This window comes from Pseudophryne corroboree, chromosome 3, assembly GCF_028390025.1.
Source record: "Pseudophryne corroboree isolate aPseCor3 chromosome 3, aPseCor3.hap2, whole genome shotgun sequence".
NCBI classification, from domain to species: Eukaryota; Metazoa; Chordata; class Amphibia; order Anura; family Myobatrachidae; genus Pseudophryne; species Pseudophryne corroboree.
Window position 1 is genome coordinate 380594081 of NC_086446.1, and position 23017 is coordinate 380617097.

A 23017-nucleotide genomic window follows, 5' to 3' on the forward strand; every position below is an offset into this window, starting at 1 on the left:
CGGGATCACGGGTGGATTCTGAACCTACCAAAATCTCATCTGGAACCAACACGGTGTCACACGCCAGGGGCAGCGACCGCCGCGCTTACCCCTGCGTGTCCGCTGGTCCTCCTGGCGGTCCCCGCCTCCGGTGGTCGCTGGGTCCCGGTGTCTGGCGGCGCTGCTCCCAGCGGTTCCCTGGAGCGTGGGCGCCGCCATTGCGCCCGGCGGTCATGTGGGTGGTGGGCGGGTGACGTCGCTGGCTCCCCTCCACCAATCGGAGGAAGGCAGGGAATTCAAAGGTGGATGCTGGACAGAACCCGGCGCCTGAGTATCGTCTCTCCTTCGTAGTAGACTTCAGTGCTCCTTTGTGCAAGCGTGTTCCCTGTTTCACAGTCTCCAGTGTTTCCAGCCTTCAGCGTGTTCTCTGTTTCACAGTCTCCAGTGTTTCCAGCCTTCAGCGTGTTCTCCGTCTCACAGTCTCCAGTGTTTCCAGCCTTCAGCGTGTTCTCCATCTCACAGTCTTCAGTGTTTCCACCATTCAGCGTGTTCCTCTGTCACACAGTCGCCAGTGCTTCAGCATCGCTCACAAGTTTCTCACCACTCAGTATGCTTCAGCATCGCTCACAAGTTTCTCACCATTCAGTGTGCTTCAGCATCGCTCACAAGTTTCTCACCACTCAGTGTGCTTCAGCATTGCTACAGTGATTCTTTAACATATCTCACAGTAATCACCAGCACCGTTCTCAAGTCCTGTCTTTCAGGTGGATTCCAGTATCCGTCACGAGCTTTGCCTGCCGCTAAAAGTCCTGTATGAAGAAAACCTATATTCGGCCATCTCTACTTCGGCCCAGCTGTGGTTCCTCTTCCCGTTCACCGGAAGAACCCCTGAGTTCACAAGACTCCCAACCCAGGTCAGTGATACACGGTGGCTTCCGGTCCTGGGGATGATACTAGATACGGAGGCACAGAAGGTATTCCTTCCACTGGAAAAGGCATTGGTGATCCAGTCGATGGTGCAGGATGTTCTGAAACCAACCAGGATATCGGTGCATCTATGCATTCGCCTTCTGGGGAAGATGGTAGCCGCCTATGAGGCGCTACAGTACGGAAGGTTCCATGCAAGGCCCTTCCAACTGGATCTGTTGGACAAGTGATCCAGATTTCTCTTATGTGGTGGCTTCAGACTTCTCACCTGACCAAGGGCTGAAGGTTCGGGATTCAAAATTGGATTCGGCTAACCAGACGCAAGCTTCAGAGGCTGGGGTGCAGTCACCCAAGGGGAACAGTTTCAAGGAAAATGGTCAAGTCAGGAAGCCATTCTTCCAATCAACATTCTGGAATTAAGGGCCATATACAATGCCCTTCTACAGGCATTGCATCTTCTTCAAGATCAAGCCATTCAAGTTCAGTCGGACAGTGTGGCGGCAGTAACGTACATAAACCGACAAGGTGGAACGAAGAGCAGAGCAGCAATGTCAGAGGTAACAAGGATTCTCCTCTGGGCAGAAAGACACGCTGTGGCGTTGTCCGTGATCTTCATTCCGGGAGTAGACAACTGGGAAGCAGACTTCCTCAGCAGATACGACCTCCACCCAGGACAGTGGGGCCTTCACCCGGAGGTGTTCGGGTGTTTGACATGTTGGCCTCTCAACAAGAAGCTCCAGCGGTATTGTTCCAGGTCGAAGGACCCACAAGCGGTGGCGGTGGATGCTATGGTTACACCATGGGTCTACCAGATGGTGTACGTGTTTCCACCACTCCCATTGATCCCAAAGATTCTCAAAAGAATAAAAAGGGAAAAGGTTCAAGCAATTCTCATTGCTCCAGACTGAGCCAAGAAGGGCCTGGTATGCGGATCTACTGGATATGCTCTAAGAGGACCCGTGGCCTCTACCTCTTCGTGAGGACCTTCTTCAACAGGGGCCGTTCGTCTATCAAGACTTACCATGGCTACGTTTGACGGCATGGAGGTTGAGTGTCAAATTCTAGCCCGGAAAGGGATCCCGGATAGGGTTATTCCAACCCTGATACAAGCCAGAAAGGGGGTAAAGTCTAAACATTACCACCGTATTTGGAAAACATACGTCTCTTGGTGTAAGAACAGGAAATTTCCTGCGGTGGAATTTCAACTGGGACGTTTTCTCCTTTTTTCTGCAGTCAGGTGTGGATGTGGGCCTACGTTTGGGCTCCATAAAAGTCCAGATCTCAGCCCTATCCATTTTCTTCCAGAAACAATTGGCTTCTCTCCCTGAGGTTCAGACATTTTTGAAGGGGGTTCTGCACATCCAACCGCCCTTTGTGCCTCCTACGGCGCCTTGGGATCTCAACGTGGTGTTGCAGTTCCTGCAATCGGAATGGTTTGAGCCTTTACTAGACGTAGAGGTCAAGTTTCTTACGTGGAAGGCCATCACGAGGCATGTGTCAGAGCTGGGGGCGTTGTCTCACAAGAGCTCCTATTTGATTTTTCATGAAGATAGGGCTGAACTCAGAACTCGTCAGCAATTTCTTCCAAAGGTGGTGTCTCCGTTTCATATCAACCAACCTATTGTGGTTCCGGTGGTTACTGACACCTCTGCTACTTCAAAGTCCTTGGATGTTATGAAGGCTTTGAAGATCTGTGTGAAGCGGACAGCTCATCACAGAAAATCTGACTCGCTGTTTGTTCTCTATGATCCCAATAAAATTGGGTGTCCTGCTTCAAAGTAGACAATTGCATGCTGGATCAGGCTTACTATCCAGCATGCTTATTCCACGGCAAGTCTGCCATGTCCAAAATCTGTACAGGCCCAATCTACTAGGTCGGTGGGTTCTTCCGGGGCAGCTGCCCGGGGTGTCTTGGCTTTACAGCTCTGCCGAGCAGCTAATTTGTCAGGTTCGAACACGTTTGCTAAGTTTTACAAGTTCGATATTCTGGCCTCTGGGGACCTTCAGTTTGGTCAATCAGTTCTGCAGGAACCTCAGCACTCTCCCACCCGGTTTGGGAACTTTGGTACATCCCCATGCTACTAATATGGACCCCAGTATCCTCTAGGACATAAGAAAATAGGATTTTAATTACCTACCAGTAAATCCTTTTCTCGTAGTCCGTAGAGGATACTGGGCACCCGCCCAGTGCTTCGTTTCTTCCTGCACTGTTACTTGGTTAAGTATTGTTGGTTCAGCGGTTGCTGTTTCTGGTTTAAAATTTGGTTAGCGTCGCTTTCCTCTAGTTTGTGTGTGCTGGTTCGGAATCTCACCACTGTCCTTTTATATCCTTCTCTCAAAGTATGTCCTTCTCCTCGGGCACAGTTTCCTAGACTGAGTCTGGTAGGAGGGGCATAGAGGGAGGAGCCAGCCCACACTATCAAATTCTTAAAGTGCCCATGGCTTCTAGTGGACCCCTCTATACCCCATGGTACTAATATTGACCCAGTATCCTCTACAGTCTACGAGAAAAGTATTTACCATAGGTAATTAAAATCCTTTTTTGTTGAATAATACCAACTTCACGTAGTACAAGTAAAAATTTTAAAGTTTTCACGGTGTAAACAAATACAAATTTTGAAAACTCAGTAGTATGTACAGTATACCATACCAAATCACTATAATATGAAGCAGACATCAATAAGTATAAAAAAAAAGGAGAAAGGAAAAAAAAAAAAAAAAAACAGTCTCACAGCTCATAAGACTAGATACATAGTTATCACAAGAATGAAATGGAAACGCTCACTAGAATCAAGCCGTCTACTTCATGGAAGGAACTGTGGTGGTCTGATTCTTAATAGACCAGCCACGGATACCAAGTAACAGTAAACTCTTGATTTTTGGAAGCTAGGGAAGAGACAAGGTCATCCATGGTCTATAATGGTCTATGCAAGCACACCACTCAGACATGGTAGGAATAACAGCAGACTTCCAATGTACTGGAATAACAGCTTTCGAGGTACTGAGACTATGGCATACGATTGTCTTTTTATATTGAGATTTGGGCCTACGTAATAAGTTTAGAAGTCAAAAGCTAGGAAAAAAGGTAACTTTTAATGGAGTATAATGCTTGCCGCTTCCACAACTTTCTGCTAAAAAATCTTAAGTGGAGGACAGTCCCACCATATATGTAAGGGAGTTCCGACAGCCCCCATACATCTCCAACAGGTGTTGGGGACTCCAGGATACATTTTGGGCAGCAGTACCAACGAGAGAGCACTTTGTAGTGTGATTCCGTGACCAGGACATTCGGAGAAGAGGAAAACATGTTACTGATTTCTGGTCAGTCATCATCTCCAATCAAACCGTTCAGGTCAGAAACCAAGTCTCTAATAAATCTTTTGCTCCAAGGGAAAGGCCTGATCAATTATTAATTTGTATATGGTAGAAAGAACTTTACTCGGGTATGATTGGGAGAGGCGCAAGTTCTCAAACGGGAAAGTAGCACGTCTGCAATGCACGTGTGAGCGCAATACCAGTAGGAAATGCTTAATTTGCAAATACTTCTGAAAGGTCCCATTTACTGTAGCTTGAATTGCAGGGAAGTTTAAAATGCCAGACGTGTCCAGCAGTTGATCTACCCTCTGGATACCTCCACGTCGCCACGATCGGAATTATGAGGATGTAATACTAGGGGGAAAGGCAGGATTCCCAAATAATGGCATTGAGGAGAGGGAGCTGGTGAAAGAAGGGGTTGAGAACGCAGACGTCGCCAAAAAGCAAATGTAGGCCCGATAAGGGAATGGGAAATGCTGAGAGCCATGGGAGATCATGCTGTAGAGAAGGGAGATAAGCTAATTCAATGTCCACCCATTGTTTCTTTTCCGATCTACGCCCCCATTCCGAGACTCTGGTTAAAAACACTGCGTAATAATAAGAGAGGAAATGTGGTAATTTGGACGGCATCTTGGTATTTCCTTTTATATAATATGTCATGTTTAAATCTAGGTCTTCGGCCCGCCCAAATGTTGCCTCTGATCTTTCGATGTAGAGCGACAGACCAAGCATGAGGAATGAAAACGGGAATGGGTCTAGAGAAGATAAAGAACTCTAGGGAGGACATTAATTTTAACAACTCTGATTCGTCCCAACCATGAAATTCTCTTAGCAGCCCCCACACAGAGATCCGAATGGATTTTGGTCAAGAGGGGTTAAAAATTTGAGGAACATTTTTTTGAGAGATCTCTATGTAGGATGACCCCAAGGTATTTAAGCTGTGTAGGGTGCCAAGAGAAGGGAGAAATAGACTGCAGCACCTGTAAGCTTGTCTGATCTAGTGAGAGATTCAAAGCTACAGACTTAGATAGGTTAACTTTAAAGTTGGAGAGGGCCCCAGAGCGCCTGAATGACACAAAAAGGTTTAGGAATAGAAGTTATGGGGTGGGATATAACAGCCAATAGGTCATCCGCAAAGAGGGCAAGTTTGTATTCCTCATCACCGACCGTCATCCCCTCTATATTAGTGTTTTGTCTAATGGCCCTCGCCAGGGCCTCTATACTAAGGACAAATATCAAGGGAGATAAAGGGCAGCCCTGGCGGGTGCCATTCGAGATTGGAATAGGGTTGGAGAGCTCTCCATTAACCCGAACTCTGGCCGAGGGATTAGAAAAAAGTGCTTTAATTCTTTGAAAACCAATCTGATCTAGGCCCAAATGCCCCAGAATTCCCAATAAGAAGTCCCAGTCTACCCTGTCAGACGCCTTTTCCGCATCTGTTGATAGCTTCTAATTATAAGCCCCAGACTATTCTGCTGTTTGTATCAGATCTATTATTTTGTTAGTATTGTCCCTAGCCTCACGACTGGGGACAAATCCCACCTGATCTGAGTAAATTAAATTTGGGAAGAGCACTTTCATATGGTTGGCTATTAGTTTAGCATACAGTTTCACGTCAGCGTTTAACAGGGAGATGGGCCTATAGCTGGAACACTGTGCCGGATGCTTACCCTCCTTGGGAACGACAGAGATATGGGCTAAAAAAAAATGGTTTAGGAGCAAAGGGGAACTGGTCCAAAACCTGGTTGAAAGCACGGAGCATCAAAAGGAGATAAAGCCTCTCCAAACACCTTATAATAGGCGATGGGGAATCCATCAGGACCAGGGCTTTTACCATTAGGAGTGGATATTAGTACCTCCTCTAATTCTTCAGAGGTGAAGGGAGTCTCCAGAGACTGCACCTCATCTTCAGTAAGTGTAGTGAATTGAACGTCTATAAGATATTCTCTGATGGATGTCATCCGAGATAGATCCACCCCATTCCCAGTTGATTATCGTAGGTTATACAATTGGGAGTAAAATTGTTGGAAGGCCTTAGCTATGTCTGTCGGTGTGGTGTTGTAAGGGAGGCCAGTATCCGGCTTCACTTGAGCGACAAATGCGGCCACACGTTGGGCTTGCAGGGCCCTTGCCAGCATTTTGCCAGGTTTATTTCCCCATAAAAAGTAAAGACTGCGACACTTACGGGTGTCTATTTAAATTTTTTCTGACATGAAGGAATTAAGCTCTTTTCGGGCATTTAGTGGGGATTTGAGAGCGTCCTCAGAAAGGGAAGTCTTATGTAGAAGCTCACGGGATTTAATTCTACTTAATAGGGCTTCCCTAGCAGCTAGCCACTTCTTTTTCATGTAGGCACCCAATTGAATCTATTTCCACCTTATGACACACTTGTGCACCTCCCAAATCGTCACCTTTGAGGTATCATCATTATCGTTGGTGAAAACATACTCAGCAACTTAATCTGCTGGTGGCAATGTGGGTCCTGGATGAGCTGTTCATTGAGTCTCCAGGTGTAGGGGACCTGGTTTGAGGTTGGCAAAGACAATGTTAGGGAAACGGGAGCATGGTCTGTCCAGGAAATATTACCTATATTGGAGTCCGCTACTAAATGCACGAATCTGTGTGAAACAAACAAATAGTCTTGCCTGGTGTATACATTATGAAGGTGGGAATAGAAGATGTAGTCCCTCGTAGAGGGAAATTGAATATGCCATATATCCATTATTTGATGATTATGGAAGATTTTACGAACTCTACGATGAAGTTTGTCTGAATAACGGGGAGAAGGGTTATAGATGTCCACTCGGGGATCTATGGACCATTTTAAATCTCCCCAAATACTATGACACCCACCAACTGTGGTTGAGCCAGAGTAAGTACCTTGTCAAAGAAAAAGCGGTTGGGCTCTATTAGGAGGGTAAATGTTGATAAAGGTAAAATCTCTATTAGACCACAGCTGATTTCTTTAAAAGCATTGCAGCACTGACCAGTCATTTGGTGGGTGACAGAAGCAGAGTTTCTTAGTTGTTGTTTTTTTTTGCAGGGATGCCTGGAACAGATTGGGCAAAATGAGCCAAGAAGATGCAATGTGTGCTTACATCAAAGAAATGAAGATGGTTGCACAAAAGGTAACACTCACAGCTAAATGTAATAGCCTCCGAGTTCCGGAGGTGTGGGACTATTGTGCGAGTATGGATGTTTTTTTAAAGCAGCAATCAATTACAAGGCAAAAAACCAACCTGGTTTTGCCTTGTAAATGATTGCTGCTTTAAAGAAAATGTGCAGACTCAGACAAAAGACTCAAACCTCCGTAACTCAGAGCTCATTTAGCCGCCATTCTTGTTTATTTCATGAAGATGATACTGTCTTATGTATTTTCAGAAGGCAAAGGCAATTCAACTAATATTGAGCGTCAAATTGTCATACGAGCCCCTTAAGCCTCATAAACCCCCTGAAGCCATTAAATTGCATTGTATTTCTGATGTAACAGCATCATGGTTAGTCAGTAATAATATCAACATTAAACGGAGTATAGGTCAATTTCATGAAAATACGCACATAAAGCCTAAAACATAAAAGTCAACACAGGTACAGTTGCCATTATTAATCAGTTGAAGTGCTCTGTTTTGCTAATAGAGGAAAAAATATTTTTTTTAATTTTATCTAGTGCTTCATATTAGGCTCTTTAAACTATCAGTATTTACCGGATTAAAACAATATTGGTCGGCAGACTTTCATTCATTTGCATATAAAGCAATGAAAAGTAGGATTTTGGTACTTACCAGGTAAATCCTTTTCTTTGAATCCATAGGGGGCACTGGAGTACTCTTGGGATATGGACGGCTTCCACCGGAAGAAGGCACTGAATAAATTAATTTTTGAGACTACTCCTCCCCTCCATATCCTCGAGCACTTCAGTGTTTTTTACTGAGCCGAACAGGATCGATAGAGAGATTGACAAAAGGAGAATTACCTATAATCTCACGGACAACAATAAAGTTGACACAAAACGTAACAGACAACTAAACAGTTGACACCCTAACTGATTAACCTTTGTTAAATTTAAACCAGTCGTGAAAGTGTGTTACCATAAGAACCACTGAACTTCCTAAAACAGATAAACTGCTCTGGGTGGGCGTCCAGTGCCCCCTATGGATTCAAAGAAAAGGATTTACCTGGTAAGTACCAAAATCCTACTTTCTTTTTCATCCACTAGGGGTCACTGGAGTACTCTTGGGATGTACCAAAGTTTCCTCCGTGGCGGGAGAGCTGTTTGGCACCTGTAACACTAAACGGCCAAAGCTAGATGCTGATGCCGCGAACGTATCAAACTTGTAAAAGCGCACAAACGTGTGCACTGAAGACCAAGTAGCCGCACGGCAAAGCTGTGTCGTAGAAGCCCCACGACTCGCTGCCCATGACGTTCCCACAGAACGTGTGGAATGAGCTGTTACTGATGTAGGTGGCTGTAACCTAGCATGAAGGTAAGCCTGACGTATGGTCAGTTTGATCCATCTGGATAAGGTCTGCTTAGAGGCTGGCCAACCCCTCTTAGCCGCATCATAGAGAACAAACAACGTATCCGTCTTACGAACCGTAGACGTTCGGGATACATAGACGCGTAATGCGCGAACCACATCCAACGTTTCAGCATTCTCTGTTAATACCGGAACTACTATTGGTTGATTGATGTGAAAAGACGACACTACCTTTGGTAGAAAAGCGGGATTCGTCCGAAGTTCCGCTCTGTCATCATGAAAAACTAAATACGGTGACTTGCACGACAAGGCACCCAGATCTGAAACACGCCTAGCCGAAGCTAAGGCTAAAAGAAATCGTTTTCCAAGTGAGAAATTTAATATCCACTTGTTGTAAGGGTTCAAAGTAATCGGACTGTAAGAAATCTAAAACCAGATTCAAGTCCCATGGTGCTGTAGGTGGAATGAAAGGAGGCTGTATCCTCATTACACCCTGTAGAAACGTATGTATTGACGGCAACGAGGCCAATTTCCTTTGAAAGTAAATTGACAACGCAGATACCTGCACCTTTAGTGTGGAAAGACGTAGTCCTCCATCTAACCCCATCTGTAAAAATAACAAAAGACGGGATAAATTAAAAGATGATGTCGGAAACTTCCGAGCTTCACACCAACCTATATAAGTACGCCAGATTCTGTAATAATGAGCTGCCGTAACCGGCTTCCTAGCTCGTACCATGGTTGGTATAACAGACTCCGGAATGCCCTCTCTTCTCAAGATGGCCTTTTCAACAGCCACCCCGTCAAACGCAGCCGCGCTAAATCGGGGTAAAGGAACGGACCTTGTTGTAACAGGTCCGGACGTAGTGGGAGTGGCCACGGATCGTCTGCGAGTAAACCGAGGAGATCCGAGAACCAAGTTCTCCGAGGCCAATGAGGCGCTATTAGTATGACTGTGACGGACCCTCTCTTGATCCGTTTTAGCAACAGCGGGAGCAGCGGAAACGGTGGAAACAGATACACGAGGCTGTACGGCCACGCGGCTGTGAGAGCATCCACCGCCACTGCCCTTGGATCTCTTGTTCTGGACACATATCGTGACACCTGATGATTGTGGCGGGATGCCATCAGATCCACCTGAGGGTAACCCCACCTCTGGATCAACATCTGAAACACTTCTGGATTTAATGCCCACTCTCCTGGATGAAAATCCCGACGACTGAGAAAATCTGCCTCCCAGTTGTCCACTCCCGGAATGAACACTGCCGACAATATCACCTGGTGATATTCGGCCCATCTGAGGATCCGAGCTACTTCCCGCATTGCCATGCGGCTTCTCGTTCCTCCTTGTTTGTTTATGTATGCGACTGCCGTCGCATTGTCTGACTGCACCTGAACAGTCTGAAAACGAAACATGTACACTGCTTGTCTTAGAGCATTGTAAATCGCCCTGAGTTCCAGAACATTTATGGATAGCGATCTTTCGTGATCTGCCCAGAGGCCCTGGAGCCGATAACTCTGAACTACAGCTCCCCAACCTCTGAGACTTGCGTCTGTTGACAGAATTATCCAATTCACGACTCCGAATCGTCTCCCTGCAGATAGATTGTGTATTTTTAACCACCAGAGAAGAGACACCCTGACTTGTGGCGACAATCTCACCCTGTGGTGCATCTGCAGATGTGATCCCGACCATTGCGCTAACACCTCCAGTTGAAACGGACGTGAGTGAAATCTTCCGAACTGAAGTGCTTCGAAAGCCGCCACCATTGTGCCTAAAAGGCGAATGCACAAATGTACTGAGACTGTGCGTGGCTTGAGCACTAATTGCACCAGATGACGAATGACCTGTACTTTCTGTTGTGGCAGGTAAACCTTTTGATTTACTGTATCGAAAATCATCCCTAGGAATTGAAGTCGTTGACACGGAATTAGATGTGATTTCTTTAAACTGACTATCCAACCGTGCTGAACTAGTACATTGTACGTTAGCAAAGCATGCTGGAGAAGCAATTGTTGAGACGGAGCCTTTATGAGTAGATCGTCCAAATACAGAACAATTATTACTCCTAGGGACCTGAGATGAGCTATCATCACGGACATTACCTTGGTGAATACCCGAGGCGCTGATGAGAGGCCAAACGGCAGAGCCTGAAACTGGTAATGGTCTCGCCTTATTGCAAACCTTAAGAAACTCTGGTGAGGTGGCCAAATCGGAATGTGTAAGTACGCATCTTTGAGATCCAGTGCAATCATGAATTCCTGTGGCTCTAACCCTGCAATTACTGACCTGAGAGATTCCATCTTGAATCTGTGGTAAGTGACGTAATGATTGAGACCTTTTAGGTTCAATATTGGCCTGACTGAGCCATCTGGTTTTGGTACCAGAAACAGACTGGAATAATAACCCTGCCCCTGTTCCTGCACGGGGACCGGAATTACAACTGCAGCATTCAGCAGAGACTGAATGGCAACCTGCAGAACTGCTTTCTTGTCGTCCGACACAGGCAGTCCTGTCGTGAAAAATCTTCCTGTCGGAAGATAATCGAACTCTATTTTGTAACCCTCTAATACTAAATTGCGGATCCACCCATCTGTGGACGTCTGCAGCCACGCCCCCTGAAAGCTCTGAAGGCGTGCTCCCACAATTGGAGATCCGAGATGGGCTGGGAGCCCGTCATGCCACTGGTTTGTTAGTGGTCTTAGTGTCTTGACGACGTGCATTGGATTGTCGGGCACTACGTCCCCGACCTCTTCTACCAGGCGTGACTGCTCCTGTGCCCTGCCCACGAAAGGGCTGAGTTCTAAAGGATTTGAACGCCGGACCAGAATATTTCCGTTTAGGTATAGTTGTAGGCGATGGAAGAAACACAGACTTTCCTCCAGTAGCCTCAGAAATCCATTTGTCCAATTCAGGACCGAAAAGCTTCTCGCCATCATAAGGCAATGCCTCTATACCTTTTTTAACCTCCGTCTCCGCCTGCCAAGAACGCAGCCAAAGTGCTCGTCGAACTATGACTAGCGATGAGGACAGGCGAGAAGTAAGCTGACAGACGTCAGTAGAAGCTGTACATAGATATTCAGCAGCTTCCCAGATTTGATCCGCGAGAAGTATAAGATGGTCATCTTGCAGAGCCGACTTGTGCTCTTTTATCCATACCATTAATGCTTTAGTAACCCAAATGCCAACCAACCCAGGTCTCAGCAGCACTCCAGCTGCTGTATACATGGACCTTAGCATAGCCTCTATTTTACGATCTGCAGGGTCTTTAAGCGTAGTAGCAGTTGGTACTGGTATGGTTAACTTCCTTGTAAGTTTAGATACGGATGAATCCACCGATGGTGGGTTCTCCCATGTAGCTGTCATGGACTCTGGAAACGGGTAACTCGATTTAAATCTACGAGGTATAGAAAACCGTCTATCCGGATTCTTCCGTGTTTCCAGTAACATTTTATTAAGAGATTCCGAAATAGGGAAACACATCGGAGATCTCTGTCGTTTAGTAAAGACTACCTCATCATTCGTCAGGGGCTCCTCAGTTTCCGTAAACTCCAGCGACTGACGTACTGCTCTGATGAGATTATCAATACCTGGGCTGTCAAAATCGTCACTATCTGACTGTTGGTCTATTTCGCCCTCCTCATACTCATGTTCAGTGAGGTCTAGTATCCCAGAGACTGGAAAATTATTAGGAAAAGGAAACTTATCTTTTCCACTCAAGGTGGACCTCTGACCAGATTGAGACTCCCCTGGTAACTCAAATGGTCTCATTTTAAACTCAGATCTTGCCGCCTCTCTTTCTTCACGAGAGGCGGCCAGCTCTGATTGTAAACCAACTAATACATCTGCAAGTAAAGCCCATGGAGGGTCCAGAGATGCTGGCTTTACTTCTGTGGAAATCGTATTTGTGGCTGTATTAACAACACATGCTGTACATGTGGTGGATCCATCAGGCAACACACTCTTACAGACATGACATGAAAAATGTTTCTTAGATTTTGCTGGTGTCTTACTCATTATAAAGACAGACAATACAAACTACACACAGACAGTCTGCACGACTCAGTAATAACACCAAAGTTCCTTGTATATATCAGGCAAGTGCAGTGCCTGCCAGCAATAAGAAAACTGACCCCCAAATTCCCCTAGTACCACTCTTAAGCCGAGATGTAATATAGGAATCCTGGAACAGACAGGAGAACATTAAACATGTTAAGTACCAAGTTTTTCTACAAAGCTTAACACTGCCAATACTGCTAATGTCTCCCCCCACCCCCACGACCTCCGTGTACAGCACCGGGTCGGGGCCTGCGGAACTTTGCATAGGGCCGTGTGAGCGGCCTGTACCTGTATGCCAAGGCAGCGGGGAACTCCTCGGCTGCTGCGGGCGGTCAGCGGGAGCAGAGAGCGTACTGCATAGAGCCGTGGAGCGGCCTATGCACACGCGCTCCCGGCCCGCCACACACAGCATAGAGTGGAGTGGCCTCCTGTGTAGCCAGGCAGCGGGGAACATATCGGCTGCTGCGGCGCAGGGAGCAGCGGTCTGCTAGGTAACTTAAGATGCTGGGAGCGGCGGAGAGTGAGAGCGCGCTGCATAGAGCCGTGAAGCGGCCCATGCACACGCGCTCCGGGCAGCGGTCGTTAGTGAGTGAAACATGCCCAATACAATCCCCAACAGTGGGGCGGCAGCATAAGCTGACCGCCCCTACCCAACATACCTGGACCGTAACAAAAGTCTATGACGGGGCTTCTCATCCAAGCTCCGTCCAGCTTTTTGCAGGCAGCCTGCAGGTGGAGTGAGGGAGCTCTTTACAGAGAGGTCCGACACTCACGGCTGTTCTCAGCCGCTTCCACTGTCCCTGACCCACGCCTGTTAGAAGGGGGGAAAGGACGTGGAAATCCTTGAAAGGAAAAAAAAAAAACTTAGAAAAAATTCCAATACTTTGTGGACGAGCTCCACTATGCCTTCTAACTGTGTCGAGCACAGAAAAAACACTGAAGTGCTCGAGGATATGGAGGGGAGGAGTAGTCTCAAAAATTAATTTATTCAGTGCCTTCTTCCGGTGGAAGCCGTCCATATCCCAAGAGTACTCCAGTGACCCCTAGTGGATGAAAAAGAAATATAGTTGTTAAATGAAAATATCACATCATATCTCAATATCAGGATTAATATAATAGAAATAGGGAATGTAACGGCCATAAATATTTCTCTCTCTATGATATGATTAAATTAAAACATACAACAGTAAAGTTGAGTCCGTTACCAAAAAAAGTTAAAATTGTGAATATTCAGATTTTGATATTACGTCAAAATTTAGTTTTATATTAACGTTTTACCATGTTCATTACTTACTTGGTGATTAAAATATATGCCTAGGTTACTCAAATTGTCACACCTTTAACAAATTTATGTAGATGTATACCCAGGATGTCTCCATCTTGCAATTAAATTGTGAAAATCTGGAGTTAATTCTGGTAGCTGAATTATCAATTTTGTGTACACACACATAGGGTGGATTTCAAATGAATTCACACTGACAGCCAGCAGATGGCATCTTATGGAGCTATTCAATTGTAGCTCCATTCAGGCGCAATCGGCTAGAGGCGTTGATATTTCAGATTGCACCCCCCGGGGGTGCGGGCTGAAATGTGTGAAAAGTGACCCATTTGGGCACCAAAACTGCAATTTTCGGGATCATGCCCATTAGTATAGTCGGGTTTAGCGGATTTACCTGGCTATACCCGACACTAAAGGGCACGATCAGCGTGATAACTGGGATCAATTGAATATCTGCTCACTTTAGATGGAAGATCGGGGCATGATAATAGGATTTTAATTACTTACCGGTAAATCCTTTTCTTGTAGTCCGTAGAGGATGCTGGGGTCCATGTTAGTACCATGGGGGTATAGACGGGTCTACTAGGAGCCACTGGCACTTTAAGAATTTGAGAGTGTGGGCTGGCTCCTCCCTCTATGCCCCTCCTACCAGACTCAGTCTAGAAACTGTGCCCGAGGAGACGGACATCTGCGAGAGAAGGATTATACACAGATAGTGGCGAGATTCACACCAGATCACACAACAAGGCAAACCATTCTAACTAGCTTGATACTCAGCAACAGCTGAAACATTACTAAACCAAGTAACAAGGCAGTACTCAACTAAAAACAAAGTCGTACTGAACCAGATAACCACTGCAGGATAACGACGCGCTGGGCGGGCGCCCAGCATCCTCTATGGACTACGAGAAAAGGATTTACCGGTAGGTAATTAAAATCCTATTTTCTCTTACGTCCTAGAGGATGCTGGGGTCCACATTAGTACCATGGGGATGTACCAAAGCTCCCAGAATGGGAGGGAGAGCGCGGAGGCTCCTGCAGAACTTATCGACCAAACTTTAGGTCCTCAGAGGCCAAAGTATCGAACTTGTAGAACTTAGCAAACGTGTTCGACCCTGACCAAATAGCCGCACGGCAAAGCTGTAAAGCCAAGACACCCCGGGCAGCCGCCCAGGAAGAGCCCACCTTACGAGTAGAGTGGGCCTTAACAGATTTTGGACACGGCAATCCTGCCGTAGAATACGCATGCTGTATAGTGAACCGGATTCATCGAGAGATCGTCTGCTTAGAAGCAGGACACCCAAGTTTTTTGGGATCATACAGGACAAACAGTCTCATTTTCTGTGACGAGCAGTCCTCTTCACATAGATTTTCAGAGCCCTTACAACATCCAAGGACTTTGAAGTAATTGAGGAGTCAGTAGCAGCTGGCACCACAATAGGTTGATTAATATGAAAAGCCGACACAACCTTAGGAAAAAACTGCTGATGTGTCCCGAGTTCAGCTCTATCTTCATGGAAGATCAAGTAGGGGCTCTTACAAGACAAAACCCCCAACTCCGACACACGTCTAGCAGGCCAACAAAGTGACAGCCTTCCACATGAGAAACTTGACCTCAACCTCCGGTAGAGGCTCAGACCAATCCGATTGGAGGAACTGTAACACCACGTCAAGATCCCAGGGTGCCGTAGGTGGCACAAAGGGAGGCTGGATGTGCAGAACCCCTTTCAAGAAAGTCTGAACTTCAGGGAGGGAAGCCAGTTGTTTCTGGAAGAAAATGGATAGGGCCGAAATCTGGACCTTTATGGATCCCAACCTCAGGCCCATATCCACACCTGCTTGCAGGAAGAGGAGAAACCGTCCCAGTTGAAATGCACCGTAGGAAACTTCTAGGATTCACACCAAGAGACATACTTTTTCCATATGCGATGGTAATGCTTAGACGTTACTCCTTTCCTAGCCTGTATCAGGGTAGGAATAACCTTTTTCGAAATGCCCTTTCCGAACAAATATCTGGCATTCAACTTCCATGCCGCCAAACGTAGCCGCGGTAAGTCTTGATAAGCGAACGGCCCCTGTTGCAGTAGGTCCTTCCGAAGAGAAAGAGGCCTTGGATCTTCCAGCAAAAGACCCAGATGATCCGCGTACCAAGCCCTTCTTGGCCAGTCTGGAGTAATGAGGATTGCCTGAACTCTTATTCTTCTTATGAGTTTTAGAACTCTTGGAATGAGCGGAAGTGGAGGAAACATGTACACCGACTGGAACACCCACGGAGACACCAGGGCGTCCACTGCCATGGCTTGCGGGTCTCTTCACCTGGAATAATACCTCCGAAGCTTCTTCTTGAGACGGGAGGCCATCATGTCTATTTGAGGTACACCCCAAAGATCTGTCACCTCCGTGAACACCTCCGGATGGAGGCCCCACTCTCCAGGATGGAGATCGTGTCTGCTGAGGAAGTCCGCTTCCCAGTTGTCTACTCCCGGAATGAAAATTGCTGACAGCACCAACGCGTGTTTTTCTGCCCAGAGAATGATTTTTGTTACCTCTGACATTGCAGCTCTGCTCTGTCGATTTATATAGGCCACCGTCGTTACATTGTCCGACTGCACTTGAATGCCTCGATCTCGCAGAAGATGAGCCGCTTGGAGAAGACCATTGTAGACGGCTCTTAGTTCCAGAATGTTTATTGGAAGACTGGATTCCAGGCTTGACCACCTTCTTTGGAAGGTTTCCCCCTGAGTGACTGCGCCCCAGCCCCGGAGACTTGCATCCGTGGTTATAAGGATCCAGTCCTGAATCCCGAACCTGCGGCCCTCCAGAAGGTGAGGTATTTGCAGCCACCAGAGGAGTGAAATCCTGGCTTTCAGCGACAGATGTATTCTCTGGTGCATGTATAGATGAGATCCTGACCACTTGTCCAGGAGATCCAGTTGGAAGGACCAAGTATGAGTGCACTGATGAACCGATACCCAGGGTGGCTTCAGGACGTCCCAAACCATTGTTTGAATCACCAACACTTTCTTCTCTGGCAGAAACACCCTCTGTACTTCCATGTCGAGGATCATTCCCAGAAAAGACAATCTCCTTGTCGGCTCCAAATGTGATTTTGGAAGGTTCAGGATCCAACCATGTTCCCTAAACAGATGAGTCGTGAGAACAATGGACTGCAACAACGTCTCCCTGGATGATGCCTTTATCAGCAGATCATCCAGATATGGGATTATGTTCAACCCCTGTTTGTGGTGGAGAACCATCATCTCTGCCATCACCTTGGTGAACACCCTCGGTGCTGTGGAGAGGCCGAATGGCAGCGCCTGAAATTGATAGTGACTGTCTAACAGTGCAAATCTGAGATAAGCCTGGTGTGGCCGCCGAGAATCGGAATGTGGAGGTACGCATCCTTGATATCTAAGGATACCAGAAACTCTCCCTCCTCCAGACGTGAGATCACTGCCCTGAGAGACTCCATTTTGAATGTGAACACCTTCAGGTAAGGGTTCAGCAATTTCAAGTTTACAATTGGTCTGACCGAACCATCCGGTTTCGGTACCACGAAAAAGGTTTGAATAATAACCCTTGTGTTGCATATAAGGTGGAACTGGAACAATGACCTGTGACTTTTCCAATTTGAGGATGGCTTCCTGTAGGATAGCCCTGTCTGTCAGCAAGGCTAGCAAGCTTAATTTGAAGAATCAGTGAGGCGGGAGTTCTTGAAACTCCAGTCTGTACCCCTGGGATACAATATCCTGTTCCCAGGGATCCAGGCCGGACGACACCCAGACGTGTCTGAAACGTCTGAGTCTCGCACCCACCAACTCGTCCTCCAGGCTGTGTGGTCCACCGTCATGTTGAGGATTTTGTGGAACCAGAAGCAAGTTTCTGGTCCTGGGAGCCTGTGGAAGCAGGCTTTTTGGATTTTGCACGACCACCTCTAAAGAAGGTGGTAGGAGGCTTGGACTTTTTTTACCCTAGTGGTCCGAAAGGACTGCGATGCAGCTGAAGAAAATGGTTTCTGCGTAGGAGGTGTAGCAGAGGGAAGGAAAGGTGACTTACCCGCGGTTGCCGTGGAAATCCATGCATCCAATGCTTCCCCAAATAGAGCCTAACCTGTGTAGGGTAGGTTCTCCACACTTCTCCTGGATTCTGTGTCTGCAGACCATTGGCGTAGCCAGAGTCCCCTGCGAGCTGAGACCAACATGGAAGATATCCGTGCAGTCAGCGTACCCCGGTCCTTCATGGATTCCACCATGAACCCAGCAGAATCCTGTATGTTACGTAAAAACAATTCAATGTCACTTCTATCCAAAGCCTCTAGTAATGTGCCTGACCACTTTACTATGGCTTTAGAAATCCATGCACAGGCAATAGTGGGCCTTAACGCCACTCCTGAAGCAGTGTAAATGGATTTGAGCATAGTGTCAATCTTACGATCAGCCAGTTCTTTTAACGCGGTAGATCCAGGAACAGGTAAAACCACCTTTAGACAGTCTGGAGACAGATGCGTCAACAATGGGTGGGTTTTACCCATTTTTACTGTCCTACTCAGGGAAGGGAAAAGCAACCAGAACCCTTTTTGGGAATTTTCTCTCCGGGTTTTCCCAGGATTTTTCAAATATAGCGTTTAATTCTTTAGACGCAGGACAGGTTAGCGAGGCTTTCTTATTGACAGTGAAGTAAGCCTCCTCAACCTGCTCAGGTGGAGTGTCAGTAATGTTTAACATCTCTAATGGCCTCAATCATGAGCTGCACCCCCTTTGCAAGGGATGCCGCCCCCCTCAGCACATCCCCATTACCGCCTGCAGTATCAGAGTCGGTATCCGTGTCATCTTGCATAATTTGGGCAAGTGCACGTTTCTGTGGGAACATGCTAGGGAATTGTGCAGGAATAATAACTGAACCTTACCAAACTGCCATAGATTTTTTGTCTCAGTAATTGCTACCCTAGTAGAGATCTGGTAGATCATTCCTTTAATAGAGATTAACCACTCAGGCTCAATAATAGGGATCTGAGACAAGGCATTACATTCCTGTGTACATGGAATGGATTCCTCCTGAGAGGAAACATCTTCTGCAGCATATGGCAGAGTCCCTAGACATGGCTATGGGAGATATCAAACACAAACACACAGGGAAATGTCAGACACAGTCTCCTCCCCCCAAGTATGCCACAGAGAGACAGAGATTGGAGCCAACCCACACACAGCGCTGTCTGAGGTAGAAATAATACAACTGCCAGCGCTGTGTACCTTAATAGTCTACACAGTAATTACACAGCCCCCCCCTTCTACAACCCCCTGGTACCGCACAGGATTGCTGGAGTTGCTTGGAGGGACAGCTCTCCCTGTCAGCGTCTCAGTGTAGGAACTGCAGGTAGGAAAATGGAGCTGAACACTGATGGGTCCGCTCTGAGGAGAAGCTCCACCCCCTGAAGATGGCGCTGCTTCCCGCTCTTCATATTCTTCAAACTGGCCTGATGATTATTGCTGGAAGTCCCTGACAGCCATGTGACCAGTGTAGTATAGGCGCTGGCTCAGGGCGCCCCTCACAGTGCCGCACTATGTACCGCTGAGCCTCCAGAGCGCAGTTAGTACTGCGCTCCCACCCTGTTGCCGCCATCTTCACACCGGCTCCCCGCTTGCCAGGGGGGCTGGTGACTCACTCGCCACCGAATCTTCTGGCTCTGTAAGGGGGTGGCGGCATATTGCGGGAGTGAGCGGTCGTCTGGGGCAGCTAACGATCATCACCCTCAGGAGCTCAGTGTCCTTTCAGCGGAGATAGTGGCTCAGAACCCTGAGGGCGGACACTACTCCCCCCCCCCCCTTTGTCCCACGAAGCAGGGAGGCTGTTGCCAGCCGCCTCCCTGTGCCTAAACTAACTCTTACAAAATAATAAAACTAAAGTAGCTCTTGGAGCTTCCCTAGCTGTGACCGGCTCCTCCGGGCACATTTTCTAAACTGAGTCTGGTAGGAGGAGCATAGAGGGAGGAGCCAGCCCACACTCTCAAACGCTTAAAGTGCCAGTGGCTCCTAGTGGACCCATCTATACCCCCATGGTACTAATGTGGACCCCAGCATCCTCTAGGACATAAGAGAAAACATTATTTCCCCCCAAAGGCTACCCGCCATGTTTTGGGTCGCAGCGGCTGCGCGTGACATCACGCAGCTGCCTGGCCCACCCCAGCATTGGTCCGGACACGCCTGTGCTCTCCACAAAAGCCTTCAAAGTACGATCACTGCCGTTGCAGCGATCGATTTGAATTACCCCCTTTGAAAGTAGGCTGATTTTTCAAGGATAACTTACACAAGAGAACACTTAAGCTATTTTGTATAGGGTTTTTTTGTCTGTTTAGTTAGATGAACATATCTTTAATATACAAATGGTGGCATTTGTATAATGAATTGCAGCAGAATCAGAGAGGGCTTTGATGAGCAGCTGATTCAGTGTGTGTTGCTGAAGGGATCTGCCAACACATATAAGAAAAAGGGTGTGTGACCACCCCTAGAGGCTGCCCTTTTGAGACAGAGCCCAGTTGGGCCTGGAGCAGTCAGACAGTCTAAGTGGGACTGCAGTCAGAGCCCAGTGTGCTTGGAGGCGAGTGGGGGCTAGGAAGCCAGCGTTCTTACCTGCAGGAGGCAGGGAGAACCCTACACCTCTGAAACTGTGGAGCAGATGTATTAACCTGGAGAAGGCATAAGGAAGTAATAAACCAGGGATAAATGCAAGGTGATTATTACGGTGTTTAATGGGTTAATGCTGGAGTTGCAGACTACAGATGATGGTTACAGATAAATACAGGAGTTGCACAGATGACAGGTGATGATGGTTTAAAATAAAACTGAATTGAAGCATAATTCCAAATAAGGCATACAGGATAACTGAAGAAACATGAAATAGGCATACAGAATCAGGTTAACTTCACCTGAACATATGGATGGCAAGGAAAACAGTCACTGAGATTAGGTGCAGGCAAGGTTCAAGACTTCGGCAACGGCAGGGATTCCGGCACAGGACCAAGCAAACAAGGACTCCAAAACTGTGACAAATAAACTGGCTAGGAACAACATAAGTTAACATGAGCTGTAACAAAACTATAGCTGGCCCTGACTCTCAGAACTAGCTCATACTTAACATAGGTCAGGGCCAATCACTAGAGCACACACAAATACACACAATGTGCTGCAGCTGGAAAAGGTCATCAGGAGAGAGCATGTTCCACCTGATTACCCCAGCTGGGACTGCTCTTCCAATAGCAGCACTGGCTGCTCAGAGATACATAACAGCAGCACCCCTGGGCGCCCAAAGGTACTGCACTCCAGAACATCAAAGATGGCAGCGTCGTAGCAGTGATAAATGCACCAGCCAATCTGCTCCAATATGTAAATTAACAGTTAGGAGCTGATTGGCTGGTGCATTTATCACCTTTCATTTATCACTGGTTTATCACTTCCTTATGTCTTCTCCAGGTTAATACATCTGCCCCTGTGTCAGCCAAGCTAAGCCAGAGCCTGTGGATATACCTGCAAGAAGCAGGCAAGACTGAGACTTTGTATGCAGGCTAGCTGCCCATTATAGAGAGGAGCCAAGCAGTGAGATAGTGCCCTGCATGGTACTAGGATGTTTTGTTTAATTTATGCTGACAACAGTGAAGCATTATTTTCATTTATCTAAACCTAGAAAACTGCATGTAGACCCTTGTTAAGCACCTGGAGACTGCAACACTGATCCTACTTAGCTAGTTACACCAGATTGCCACAGAATAGAGTTTATCATTGTAAAAAGGTGATTTCATTACAGGTGCAATTGCTCCTTTCAAAATCAATTTATATTGTATAATGAATGTACAGGAATGAACAAACAATACAGAAATGTACATAATAGAAGCTGTTTACACATAATTACAATTCAAAACCTAGCCACCTAATGTTGACAATGGCATACCACATACCTCCCAACATGATCCTCTCCAGGAGGGACAGAATGCTCTGCTCCTGCTCTTCCCTCTTAATGTATGATTGCCATCACCTGTGCTGACACACCTTTCTGATCCATTAACCTGTTCAATACAGGTGACGGCAATCCTAAATTAAGAGAAAAGTCCAGAAGTAGAGCATTCTGTCTGTCAAAGTCGAAAAATATTGTTATACATATGCCTTGTACTAACCCCATGCACATGCCCGCTGCTCGTGCACCCAGTCCCCCGTGCGTGCACATATCCGCAAGTTGCGTAAGAGTCGCTCCGGCGATCGTGCGCATGATATGTGTATTTACGGCGGAGTTTGTGAGCGTGTAGCGTGCTATTAGAACATAGCATATTTAACCCAAATAGTGCATTTTGTAGATATAGTTCCCCTAGACCATGACAGCGAGTAATATTAGTTTAAACAGTTCCTGGACAGAGAGATTCGTCTTTGCATGATAGGAAGGGTCAGATAAAGGTTGGAAGGTGATGTCTAGTATCCAGCTGTAGGGTATTTTAACAGTAACATTCCGGTGTCAGTTAGGAAAAGATCGCTTGCTCCTGTGTATAGTTATGTACAAAAGTAGAATATGAACATTAACTGTATTTGCTGTAAATTACACATGCGGCGGGAATCCAGAAGATACCTCCCACCAGAGCAGTTGGGGAAGGACATCGCCTACCTATTCAAATCCACCTATGACCTTTGCTGTAATGTAGAGACATATCCCTGTGTCCAATGAACAATGAGATTACAGTGACCATTGTATTGTGTATGCATGTTGTGTATAAAAAGACCACTGTTGCCTGGCCGGAGAGAAGACTCTGAACGCTATCTACCTGATAGCGGAGGACTGGTCCAGGACGCGCTTGCGAACGATTCCCCACGTATGTATATTCTCTGTAGCCATTATTCTCAGTTATTCTGTTTAGATTTCCTTGTTAGTCTGTAGTGTATAACTTGTATCTGTTTACCCCTTTTCTCTGAATAATCCACTGCGGTGTTAGAGCCCAGTGGT

General features: G+C 46.7%; 1 protein-coding gene across 2 annotated transcripts in view; it reads left to right on the forward strand.

The window, feature by feature from the left end:
• ACBD4 (acyl-CoA binding domain containing 4) overlaps positions 1 to 23017 on the forward strand; it is a 136700-nt gene that overhangs the window by 84766 nt on the left and 28917 nt on the right. For both annotated transcript variants that reach the window (XM_063959986.1, XM_063959987.1), the window contains one exon: positions 7265 to 7349. In XM_063959986.1, coding sequence (XP_063816056.1) covers positions 7265 to 7349 — 85 coding nt within the window. The remainder of the gene's footprint in view (positions 1 to 7264; positions 7350 to 23017) is intronic.